Raw genomic sequence first — 12761 nt, 5'->3', positions numbered from 1 at the left:
CCCTGTCTGTCCCTCTCTCTCCCTCCCTCTCTCTTTCTCACACTAAAATAAAATAAAATAATAAAAAAATAAACCTAAAGCAAATGACCCTCTTTAGTAAAGTCTCTCATGAGACATCATGATCTACTTAGTGGTTCCCTTTGTTATACTCTAAGACCGTTCGTTCCTATCTGCATTTCAGTATCACTCATGTCATTGAGAGTGTAAAATGGTTAAACAATAAACCCTGAACAAGAGATGAATTTTACTTTTACTTAGGAAAAAAGAATGTATTTCTCCACAATAGGGAAACGATCTTCATCCTGGACCCTGAATCAGTTAGTAAGTATAGTGGACACACACTACGTTGACCCTGTGATTCCTGCCTCCTTAGTATACATGCCTTTGTGTAAGTCCCTCCCCTTGAGTTCAGGCCTAACCTATAACTTGTTTCTAACAATAGAATATGGTTAAGGTGATATCATTCACATGATTAAATAGCAAAGGTGACTGGATTTTGCAAATGCAGTTAAGATCTCTGTTCCCTAATTAGTTAACTTTGAGTTCATCAAAGGCATTATTACCCTGGGAGGGCCTGATTTAATCATGTGAGCCCTTTCCCCCTGTAGTGCTCACAGAGAGTATGGATGTCAGACATTCTCTGGTGCTGGCTATGAGAATCAAGCTGCCATAAAATCTACAGCCTCAAAGAAATGAACTCTGCCAACAACTAAGACCTGGAAGCAGATTCCTCCCTAGTCAAGCCACCAGGAAAGAGCATGGCCCTGCCAACACCTTGATTTCAGCCTTGTGAGACCCCAAGCAGATAACCTAGCTAGGCTGTGTCTGGATTTCTGACCGTGAGAAACTGTGATAATAGGTGAAGACTGTTTTAAGCTGCTAATTATATGGCAATTTTTTACACAGCAATAGAAAACTAATGCAACGGATTTTTGCACATAAGAAAACCTCTGACTCCAACTAGCTTAAGGAGCAAAAAACATATATTTTTTTCATATAACAGGAGGTCCAGAAGTACTTCAGACTTCAAATTGGTTTGTTCAGAGGTTCAATTCTGTCACCAAAGATCCAGATTCTTCACATCTCACCACTCGGCCATCCTGGTGATAGCTGATCTTCAGGGTAATTGCAAAATGGCCCAGGAGTCATAAGTGTCACATTCAGAAACATCAAGAGGATAAGAAGAGAATGTTAATTTGTACGGCAATCTTGTGAAGAGTAAGGAAACTTTCCAGAAAATCCTTGGCAGATTTTCCATCATGTTTCATTGTCCAGAGTCACACATTCATTCCAAATTAGTCTCTGAGAAAATGACTAATTCACATGGGTTCCACCCAACCAGGTTGCCCCTGAGGCAAATGGGCAAGGGGGCAGCTAGATACCAGAACGAAATCAGAATCCTGTTAAGGAGAAAAGGAGAGAGAAAACCAACATATATACTACAAATCCAAAGAGTTACTCTACAAAGAAGACAAATGTATGAAACCTCTGGCCCATCAGCACTGGCAGAATGAATTATACAAGAGCCTCTTAATTAGAAAAAGGCAAGTAGAAGGGCAAAAACAAAAATAAACTTTTCCTTGGCAATAAGCAGCTAATAGCAAGCACATTGTAGCAAAAAGTTAACAAAGACTTATTTAAAATATTTAAAATTGCCACAAAGACTGAGATGGCTCTGCAATCAATGATAAGAAATCAATGAGGCCCTGGCCAGTTGGCTCAGCAGTAGAGCATCGGCCTGGCGTGTGGGGGACCCGGGTTCGATTCCCGGCCAGGGCACATAGGAGAAGCGCCCATTTGCTTCTCCACCCTCCCCCCTCCTTCCTCTCTGTCTCTCTCTTCCCCTCCCGCAGCCAAGGCTCCATTGGAGCAAAGATGACCCGGGTGCTGGGGATGGCTCCTTGGCCTCTGCCCCAGGCACTAGAGTGGCTCTGGTCGTGGCAGAGCATCGCCCCCTGGTGGGCAGAGCGCCCCCCTGGTGGGCGTGCCAGGTGGATCCCGGTCGGGCGCATGCGGGAGTCTGTCTGACTGTCTCTCCCCATTTCCAGCTTCAGAAAAATACAAAAAAAATAAATCAATGAGACAATGAAGTAGCAACCTGGCAGAGAGTAGCAAGGAGCAAGAACATTTCAAGAGACATGAAAGATGAAAAAACAAATGATGGAAAATAAAAATCCACACTAGACATACTGTCTAAGGGTTTTCATTAGTTCCAGAGAATTAGAAGTTAGTATCAAAACTTTCTCTATATATCAATAGTATGTGGTTATCCATAATGTACTTGCCTAGTAATTTGCATATAATTATTATTACAACATGAGTTTTTTTTCTTTTTATTGAATTTACTAGGGTAACACTGGTTAACTAAATTATGTAGGTTTCAAGTGCACAATTCTACAACACATCATGTGAACACTGGATTGTGTGTTCATCATCCCAAATTGTCTCCATCCATCACCATTTATGCCCCCTTTACCCTCTTTTACCTCCCCCCCACATCCTTTGCCCCACCCCACAATCACCACACTGTTCTGTGTCCATGAGTTTTTTTTTCTTTTTTTCCTTTTTTGCTCAATCCCTCACTCCCCTTAACTCAGCCCCACCCCACCCCGACAGCTGTCAGCCTGCTCTCAATGATTCTGTCTCTGTTTTGCTTGTTAGTTCATTTGAGTCCTAAGTTTAGTAACTCCTCCTGGTATGGTTTTAAATAAGTTATGTAAAATATTCAAGGCCTAAAAGCAAATTATGTGTCTTTATGCACTGAATGAATTGCCTTAATTTAAAAATAAATTATAAAACTGTTGAAACTACCTGGAAAACCCAAAATATACAGAAACATGCCCTCCCTTAAAATGTAGGTAAAAGATACACATGTATCTAATCATCACATTGTACATCTTAAACTTAGGTTGTATGTCAATGACATCTCAAAGCTGAAAATTACTATTAATTTAAAGATAGGAAACAGAGAGCAATGGAATCTTCTCTAAAAATTTTTAAGAAACAAATCTTGACTAAGATATCCTTTTATTTCTCAGAGAATGCTGACTGCTCTCTTCTTACGGATACAAGCGGGAATGTAAGTGGGTCAATTATGGGGCAAGGAAGGAGGTCTGGACATAGTAGAGTGGCTTCTGGCTTTTGCCTGATACCCCTTCCAACAAAAGAGTAATGGTACCCAATGACCAGCTGCCCATTGATCTGTCATTATCCTCACTACCCTCACGAAGTGGTAACTGACAGGGTTGCAGAAGAGAGAAATCAAACATGGTGAAACGAAGGCAGCTTTCCACACACAATACTCCGATTCCCCTCTTGGCAAGGGCATTATCTTCTGATTGCATAACTTGCTGTGGGTCTCAAAGTCTACCCAATTTTCTGATGTCACCTGACAACCAGGGGCTGACCAGTTTATGAGTTTTCTAGGATAGTGAGGAAGTTTGGGGATGAAGGATATTTGGCCTCTCACTCAGAGTTGGAGAGTGGGAGACAGGAATAGAAAAGAGTCACTAGATGGAAAAACAGGGTGGCCTTTGGGGTCATCCCAGCTTTCCGGTTCCCACTGTCCCTCCCCACCCTAGCTTGTCAGCTCGTGGGAAGCATGTGGGCTGGCCTCTTGAGGATTGCTGGTGACTCGTGGTTTCAAGGAATCCTCACACTAACAAACGACCCTGTCTAGCACAGGCTGGACGCGGATGAGGAAAGGTGTGAGGCACACCGTGGCCGCCAGAGGGCGCGGGCGCCTCAAGTCCTCAGGCGATGGCATAGCCCGGACCGGGAAGGCAAGATGGTCTGCATCCGAAAGGCAGCAACGACCGCGAGCGAGAGCTGGACCCCGCCTCGCCCCCGAGTTGTCGGTCTCCGCGCACCGCGCACCCACGCTTCCATTCCCGTCCGCCGAAGGGCTCCACCCCAATCTACGTCCGCAAGGTGACCTGATCGCGCGAGCCCGGTCGAAAGGCGATCGCGGCTACGTGCCCACCTCGAAGTCCCAAACCGGCTCCCGTGGGAAGCCTTTGGGAAGGCGGCTGCCGGACTGTCGAGAGGAACGCCCAGAGGGCCAAGCCAGAGGGCATCCGCATCCGGCCGCCGCGGAACAATGGCCGGAGGGGCTGCGGACACAGCGGCAGGCGCGGAGGAGCAGGGGCGCCCGGGCGCTGGAAGCCCCGCCCCTCGGCCGGCTCCCTGACAACGCGGCCGGGCCGCGCCGCCTGCTCCCCGCCCCTCGGCGCCCCGCACCAGGCGGGGCCGGGGCCAGAGCGCTGCCGCCGCGCCGCTGCAGCCGCAGCTGCTGCTCTGCAGAGCGGGGCCGGGGGCAGCGGCCGGGACGCCGGCCTCCCACCTCCTCCCGCCGCTATGAGCCAGGGAAGTCCCGGGGACTGCGTCCCCCTCGAGCCCACATCCGTACCCTCAGCGCTCCCCAACCCGTTCGTTCATGAGTTACATCTCTCCCGCCTCCAGAGGATTAAGGTAAGGTGTGGGCGGGGGACGTCGGGAGGACTCGTGGGGATAGAAAAAGGAGGCCGTTTAGAACCCTGGCAAACATGGGGATGGGGATCCGGAAAGGAGGTGGGTGAGAGGCTTGCAGGGCGTGAGTCCGGGGATGCACACGTGGGGGTGGTGGGGGGTGAGCTAGGAGTCCTGGAGAGGACGCGCCAAGGTGTGAAGAATTGGCCAGGTGAGGATGGGGGACTGCAGGGGAGCCAGGGGTAGGGGAGATGGAGGACACTGGGGAATGCGGATTGCATCCTGCGGAGGCCGATGGTCTAGGTCTAGGATGTAGTTGAAGGCTACGGAAAGCCGGGGGTGGGGGCAGGGGCGTGCTGAATTCTCCGAGGCATTGAAGGAGACGGGTTCCTGGGCCCGGAGTGTGTGCCCCTGTGCCCTTCTAACGCCCCCCTCTTCCCACTACCCCCCCCCGCACCCGCACTGCAGCACCTCCTGGTTTGGGGGGCGGGGGTTGAGAAGGGGGTTGGCAACAGGAAGTGCAGGGTCGCACCAGCCTAGCGGAACTGATGAGTTGTGTGGGGAGTGTTCAAGGTTTCTGCTGCCATCACCTCCCCGGAGGTGAGCTCCTGGGGCTCGGCTCAGTTTGTTTACCTGCACTCTCTCCTGGGCAGCCCTTGGAGTCACCCTGGCTCCTGGCAACCCGTCCTTTGGAGTAGGGCTGAGCTCTTCTCTTCCCCCATCCCCCATTACTAGGGGAGTACTGTCGGGCAGAACTAGAGACTAGCCTGTGGCCTGAAAAGTGGATCTCTGTGTGTCCCAGCCATCTGCCTGGTAGGCTCAGATTGGAAAGAACCATTCTCCTGGCTTCTGTTGGACCTAGGCGCTATTTATGGAATGGGACGTGGGTGAGGAGGAACTATATGCTAGTGCACATCAAGCACTGTGCTGGGCGCGTTCACATGGGTTATCATTAAATCCCCTAACAGCCTCCCCAGGTTCTAGATGCATTTTATGACATTCGATTTTATAGGTGAGATGGGGACCAACTGAAAGATACGATAGTGAGGCTCCTGATGCTATTAATCTTTTAACCACTGTTCTCATTGATATATTCATCCCACCTTGGATGCCAACTCAGTCTCCCATTCCTACACTACCTCTCTCCCAATCTATAGTGGGTGGTGGCTCTCTGCTCCTGGGTCCATCCTTGTGGGAAACTGGAAGCCTTGGAGGGAGCCTCTCCCAGCCCTGAAGTGGCATTCTCTCCCACCCTCTGCAGTTCTGCCTCCTAGGGGCACTTCTGGCCCCCATCCGAGTGCTTCTGGCTTTTATCGTCCTCTTTCTCCTCTGGCCCTTTGCCTGGCTGCAAGTAGCTGGTCTTTCTGAGGAGCAGCTTCAGGAGCCACTTACAGGATGGAGGAAGTAAGTGGGGATCAGCCTCCAGACTCCCTACTTCTCACTTCTGTTTCCTGCTGTTTATTCTGCTCCTTCTTTGAGAAGAACAGGAGGGAGGGTTCTGGAGCTCTGGTACCCAGCCTGGCAAGGTGAGATGAGTCATCCAGGCCCAGACCTGATACCCAGGACCTCAGCACTAAGTAATGTGCCCTGAGACTCCCAGCCCTTGGCCAGTGTAATAGAGTGCAAAAGAAGGGCACCTGCTCTCCCAGGTGCCCGAGCCTGGGGGTACGTGAGGGTCAGACTCTGCCTCCACTGACGCCCTGCCTTGCCCTGCAGGACTGTGTGCCACAACGGGGTGCTGGGCCTCAGCCGCCTGCTCTTTTTCCTCCTGGGCTTCCTCCGGATTCGTGTTCGGGGCCAGCGGGCCTCTTGCCTCCAAGCCCCTGTCCTTGTTGCTGCCCCACACTCGACTTTCTTTGACCCCATTGTTCTGCTGCCCTGTGACCTGCCCAAGGTTGTGTCCCGAGCGGAGAACCTTTCTGTGCCTGTCATTGGAGGTGAGAGACTTAAAGAAGGGTAAAGGGGAGAGATGACAACTATGGGCAAAAAAGACAGGAATCAGATGGATACACTCTGAAGAGAAGAACTGACCTCAAGGTTACAGGGAGGAAGTTAGAAGAGATTGACTGATACGGGCAAATGAAATGCAAATTAACACCATTTGTGAACCCACCTCTTAAGACTCTGAGGGTTGGGGCTTAGGGGGCTCTGGTCAGTTCCCTAAAAGAACAAGGTAAGATAAAAGGAGGATCCTCAGGGCAAAGAGATAATTGAGGTGCATCTCCCACCGTTGAAGGAAGAGGGGAGGCTGTGGGATTTAATGCCCAAGGTAGGAACCAAGAGGTTTCTTGTGTCCTCTCTGGACCCCAGCCCTTCTTCGCTTCAACCAAGCCATCCTCGTGTCCCGGCATGATCCCGCTTCCCGGCGCAGAGTGGTGGAGGAAGTCCGAAGGCGCGCAACCTCAGGAGGCAAGTGGCCCCAGGTAGGTAAGGGTCTTAAGACACTCTCGTCACCTTTTCTGTGCTCCTAAAGCAGCTTCTCTTTCCTCTCTCCTTCCACCAACCCCACCTCATTCTGTTTTTTTCCCCAGGTCCTATTCTTTCCTGAGGGCACCTGTTCCAACAAGAAGGCTTTGCTTAAATTCAAACCAGGTGAATAAAACGATAGTAGGTGGTAGGGCTGTAGGAAAAAGGAGCCTCGGGTTTGAAGAGGAACTCTGGAATAACCCAAGAAGTGGAGGGGTATGGGAAGAATGGGAGACAGGAAACTCCCTGATATTGAAAAATCTCAAGAAGTCAGAGAAAATTGCAAATAACATGGAGCAAGGCCAGATCTTATTTGAGAACTGTCCCAGACCCCTATACTTCATGCCCTCTAGCTACCTCCACGTACTAACCTCTGCCTGGGGGGTGGGGGTGGAAATGGGATTTAGGAGCCTTCATCGCAGGGGTCCCTGTGCAGCCTGTCCTCATCCGCTACCCCAACAGTCTGGTGAGTCTTAGTTCAAGACAGGGGGGAGGGGGAGCATGAATTCACTCTCATGGGTGAAAACAGTGCCGTGATGGGATGTGCATGTGGGGATTGGGCCAGGGCGGGATCAGGGCCTCTGCTCAGGGAATTGGCCAGTTCCAGGGAAGAAAAGTAATGCCTTTCTACCCTGACCTCTGTTTCTCCCATAGGACACCACCAGCTGGGCATGGAGGGGCCCTGGAGTGTGAGTTCTGGTGGTCTTGGGGTGAGGGTGGAGAGCAGGGTCCACCACAGAATTCCTGCCATCTTTCAATCTCCAGACAAGGCCACCTACCCTTCTTGGATGGAGAACTCTAGAGAAGGAGATGCCTGTTTCCCACTCTTTTGTTCTGATCTCCCATTGTGATCTGGAAGTGCTTTCAGCTATCCTCCCTAATCATTCCTGCTCTGGTTATAGTTCCTTTTAAATTACTTTCCTGTTTCTAAGTGATTTTCTGCCTCAGTCGTCCCTTCTTGAGAACCACCACCATCAGACTTGCCTCTCGCCCTTTACCCAATTACTCAAATATCCTCCCACCTGCAGTTCTTCCTCTGGTACATCCCTGCAAAGCTTCTCGCTCTCCCTCCCACCTTTCTGGCCCTTCCCTCTATCTTCCAAGAGTACATTTCCCAGCTGGCTAGGAGTCTGTTTTCATATCAGCAAAAATTTCCCACTCCCCTGTTCTGGGTGGGAGGAGCTCATGGGGAGAGATTAGTGAGTATTGTATCTGAAGTCTCTTTTCTCTTAGACTCAAAGTTCTTTGGCTCACAGCCTCTCAGCCCTGCAGCATCGTGGATGTGGAGGTATAACCCCGTGGGTGGGGTGGGAGGAAGGGCCTCCACTGACCCCTGAAGCTTTGGGGAAAGAGGGTGGGAGTGGTCACCCTGGCTTTGAGATCCTGATGACAAGTGTGTGTGTGTTGCAGTTCCTCCCTGTGTACCGCCCCAGCCCAGAGGAGAGCAGGGACCCCACCCTGTATGCCAACAATGTCCAGCGGGTTATGGCACAGTGAGTGTTCCTGGAGCAAATATACTGAGCAAAGGAACCACAAGATGGAGTGGAGGGCTGAGATTTTGAGGCAAAGATGGAGGAGTGGAAAGGGCTATTGGAGAGCTGAAACTAGGTGGAAGGGGGTGTGTTAAAGGAGCCTAATGTCCTCTCCCTAGTCAGAAGTCAGTCAGTAATGAAACCTCAGAAGATTCTTCTGCCTGGTTCCCACTGCATTCCATCCCTCTTTATCCTGCAGGGCCCTGGGCATTCCAGCCACTGAGTGCGAGTTTGTAGGGAGCCTGCCTGTAATTGTGGTAGGCCGGCTGAAGGTAGCATTGGAGCCACAGCTCTGGGAACTTGGAAGGGTTCTTCGCAAGGCTGGGTAAGTAACCTTGAAGATGAGCGAACAGGCAGTGTCATGTATAGACAGAGAAAAGGAATAGGAAGAAAAGGGAGAAATGGGAAGGAGGCAGGAAAGTCTTAAAGAAAAAAATGTGGGAAGATAGAGGAACTTTTTAAAAGATAATGGAGAAAAAAGGAGGAAAAAGAAAAGGAAAGATATGTAATTAGCCCAGTGAAAAGAGTAAGAATGGCTGTCAACGGGCTATGAGTCAGAGCATATCTGAGAAAACCAGCAGATGTACCTGCGCTGAAAAGCTATTGGGGCTGGGGCCCAGGTCCTGCTGGGTGGGGTGCCCAAGAAGAAAGTGAGTCACTCTGTGCCTTCAACACTTCCACTGTAGGCTGTCTCCTGGCTGTGTGGACACTGGGGCAGAGCCGAGCCAGAGTCGAATGATCAACCAGGACGAGTTTGCCAGACAGCTACAGCTCTCCGACCCTCAGACTGTGGCTGATGCCTTTAGCTACTTCCAGAAGGTAAAGGAGCTGGAACGAAGAGCACAGAGCTCAGCATTTAAGGATAATATGCGAACGGCCATGTCAGTCGCATTAAATGGCCAATTTGAACTCTGTGCTGGATGTTCTAACAGCTGTTGTCAGCCTGCCTGGGGAATTCATTTTTTTTATATAGAGTCTCCATTACGTCACAGAGCAATGCTTTAATCATTGTAGGGTGGAACGATGGAGAAATAATTGGTCAGAGAGGTCCATAAATTTCCAAAGCTGCTTTAGAGATCGGCCAAGGCAAGGGTTCATAGGACCCTGTGAGGTATTGCGTGAGGGTTTCAGAGAAAAGTCATGAAGGTTAAGTGGGAAGGTGACATGAAGGGGACAATTCTGGACAGGTTAGATGGTTAAGAGTTTGAGACCCAGAAGTATTGCAGTACTTGGGCAAATTTTTAAAAATGTCTCACAATTTGTGTGGAGAATTTCTGAACTTTCTCGAGAATCTTGGCAAACCATCTGTTTTCTGGGACTTAACCAGGTTTTCCTGTCAAATTATAAGATTGGTTTTGGAGATCCTTAATGTTTGTGAACAACCACCAGAAGTCCCAAGAAGCTCTACTTTTTATGAAAGATGATGCAGATCGTAGCTCTCACTGTCCTCTGAAGGGACAGAGTGACCACGTGTGATGATTTCTTAGATTGGGCAGACCTCCCCTGAAAGGAGCTTCCCCACTTACCCTGTAACCGAAGAGAACCAAAGCCCACGTGTCATGGTTCCCCCATAGCGCTGGTGGGCATCTTTCTTGGGCTTTTTATACGAAATTATGCCAGTGGCCCCCTTTTAGTCTGTTGGACCAGTTCTCCCACATAGGATTAGCCAGGAGAGAACCAGTTTTTACAGCTTGGGGGCCAGGAATACCCTCAATGATAGGTCAGAAGAGGGAGGAGCCAAAATCCAGAGCAAGAGGGAGGATGCAGGGTTGGTCCCCGCACCGCCCTGGCTTCTCTTTCACACTCCAGGATGCCAGTGGTTTGGTGGACTTCCGAGATGTGGCTCTTGCATTGGCAGCTCTGGATGGGAGCACAGGCCTAGAGGAGCTGACTCGCCTGGCCTTTCAGGTACCAAGGGGTTGGGGGAAGAGGGGACGTAATGGCAATGCTCACTCGACCCAGAAGCCTGTGTGGTGTACTGTTACCAGTAGCTTCTAGATAGTAGGTGCTTAGTATCCTCCCCAGTGCCACCAACTGCAGATCCTCACTGTCTGCTTTGAGGCGTGCTGGGAACAAGAAGAGGGCAGCAGCTGTAAAGTTAGAATTCTCCTGCAGAAAGAACCCAGGGGGCAGGGAATGCCTGTGCTTTGCATTCTTGAAAGGGGAGGAGCCTGTCAGGCAGACCTTCAGGAGTGTGCTGAGCGGTGTTATAAGAAGAAGGCTTGACTTGTATCCCTTTCTCTCCCAGCTGTTTGCTGAGGAGCAAGCAGAGGGGCCCGGCCACCTGCTGTGCAGAGATGGCTTCAGCACCATCTTGCACCTGCTGCTGGGGTCACCTCGCCCTGCTGCCGAGACTTTGCATGCCGAGCTGTGCCAGGCAGGACCCCGCCAAGGCCTCTCCCTCTGTGAGTCATTGCCTTCTCAGCCCACGTGGGCATTCGGGGCACTGGGCTGGGAGGGAACAAGGGCTGGTGGCCATTGTCAGGGATCAGAACACCTGAGAGGTGAGAATAGGAAGAACTGGCTAGGAAGGCAGAACTGACATCAATTTGAATTTGAGAAGTGAAGCAGAGATGAGAGGGACAAGACAAACCAATTCTGAGTGAAGAGCAGGGTGCCTGCTTCCTCTCTTCAGAACATTTTACTTTCTCCATCTCACTCTTACCTGTCCAGGTCAGTTCCAGGACTTCTCCCTCCGTGACCCACTCCACAGGAAGCTCTTCAGCACCTACCTGCGCCCCTCCCGCACAGCAGATGCCTCATCCCCAGGCAGCCCCACTGCTCTGGCTAACGGGACTGTGCACGCGCCCAAGCCGAAGGGTGACTGAGCGCCTCCACCTCCCCAGCTCGCATCTGCCCTGCAGATTCAGGGCAGCCAGGGGCAACCCTGGGCCTCAAGCCCTCTCTGCTCCTGCTTGACATTTTGTTATTGTTTGTTGTTTTTTTTTAAGTTGATTTTCATTTTTTGTTTGGGGTTTTTGTAAGAAACTATTTTATATATAAATAAAAATATATCTATATCTATTTAAAAAAATATGAAGCTCGGTCACATTGATGGTATCATTAGCAGGGAAGGAAAGGGCTTAAGAGTTGCCGGCTGCCCATTGGACAAGGTCAGTGCTCTGGTCCAGAGACGGATGAATCCTCCTCACTTCCAGCTGGATAGGGTGCTTTTCTACACACAACTCCTGCAGTTCTCAGATCCTTTCCTCCTGTTGTCATGCCCTATATATGCACATTTTAACAGGCCTCCTCATGAACCTCTTTTCAGCCTATTCCCTTTTGTTCTGTCCTCATTAGAGATTAAAAAATAGCTAACTACCAGTCCATATTTAACCCTTTGAGTAGTACAAACGTTCGTGTACACCCTCGTACCTCCTCACCATCCAGAGTACGATTGATTTATTTTTAAAATGTGTAAGGCAACATTAAAAAAAGGCAAATTTATGTTTTTCTTGTTTCCATAAATTGGTTATCAAACAAACATGATTTTAAGTTAATAAAACTAACAAATTTCATATTTTGAAAGAAAAAAAGAAAACTCACTCCCGGGGGTCAGCAAGCATGAAAATAACTCACTACTCAAAGGGTTAATAATAATCCTATTGAAATTGATGCCTCCTCCCTGCAGCTCAGAACCACCACTCGAGGGTTTTTCTGTCATGGATGAATTGAGGACATTTAAGTCCCTTCTGTCCAGCCTCTTTTTAAAGAAGAAGAAAACCGGACCCTTCTAAAGAAAGGTGCTGTGTCTAGACATAATTATGGAAAATTAGATTTAGAAAATTAGATACTTATTCCAGGATACAAAAAAAAAAAAAAAAGCCATCTTCCCAAATGGACTTTTAAAGGGAGACCGATAATGACAGGCTGTCCAGAGAAGCCTTCCCAACACCCAAGTCCCACTTTGATGAGGGGCGGGACGAAGTCTCACTGAAGACTTCTCAGTGCTGAGGTTTATCAGGGAGCCTAAACAAGGCAAAAGGCTGGAAAGGTGTTAATCTGTAGAAATCAAGACCACCCCATATCCTATCTTTAGAGCATCGTACCCCATCTAGGAAACAATAAATGAATATAAACGAGCACATTGAGTTATTTTCCAACAACAACAAAACTTTATTGATTCTTTTTCCATACAACTTCCAGAGGTACTTCACCCTCGCCTCCCACCAGGGCATCACCTCCAACCTAGCTAGTGTGACCTTCCTCTCCACACCAACCACTTTTGCAGAACTACAAAATAGGACTGAGAACAAGTCTCAGGTTTGTGTGCCGCTGGGGTGAAATCATTCAAGT

The 12761-nt window shown here is 49.5% G+C and overlaps 1 protein-coding gene and 1 pseudogene across 1 annotated transcript; one reads left to right on the top strand and one right to left on the bottom strand.

The window, feature by feature from the left end:
* The window catches only part of LOC136377107 (olfactory receptor 4F6-like), a 37138-nt pseudogene extending 33372 nt beyond the window's left edge, over positions 1-3766 (bottom strand).
* Positions 3767-4238: 472 nt separating this feature from the next.
* On the top strand, positions 4239-12497 carry LPCAT4 (lysophosphatidylcholine acyltransferase 4). The gene is made up of 14 exons (XM_066342683.1): positions 4239-4470; positions 5729-5871; positions 6184-6404; positions 6778-6890; positions 6999-7059; positions 7341-7399; positions 7588-7622; positions 8167-8221; positions 8344-8426; positions 8665-8790; positions 9152-9284; positions 10275-10373; positions 10714-10870; positions 11139-12497. Exons 1-14 carry the CDS (start codon positions 4357-4359, stop codon positions 11291-11293), a joined length of 1554 nt encoding a protein of 517 aa, XP_066198780.1. The 5' UTR covers positions 4239-4356; the 3' UTR covers positions 11294-12497.
* The last annotated feature ends 264 nt before the right edge of the window (positions 12498-12761 follow it).

The sequence above is a fragment of the Saccopteryx leptura genome, chromosome 6 (genome assembly GCF_036850995.1).
Source record: "Saccopteryx leptura isolate mSacLep1 chromosome 6, mSacLep1_pri_phased_curated, whole genome shotgun sequence".
Taxonomy (NCBI): domain Eukaryota; kingdom Metazoa; phylum Chordata; class Mammalia; order Chiroptera; family Emballonuridae; genus Saccopteryx; species Saccopteryx leptura.
The sequence above is the reverse complement of the archived record's forward strand: the minus strand, read 5'-3'. Positions and strand labels throughout refer to the sequence as shown.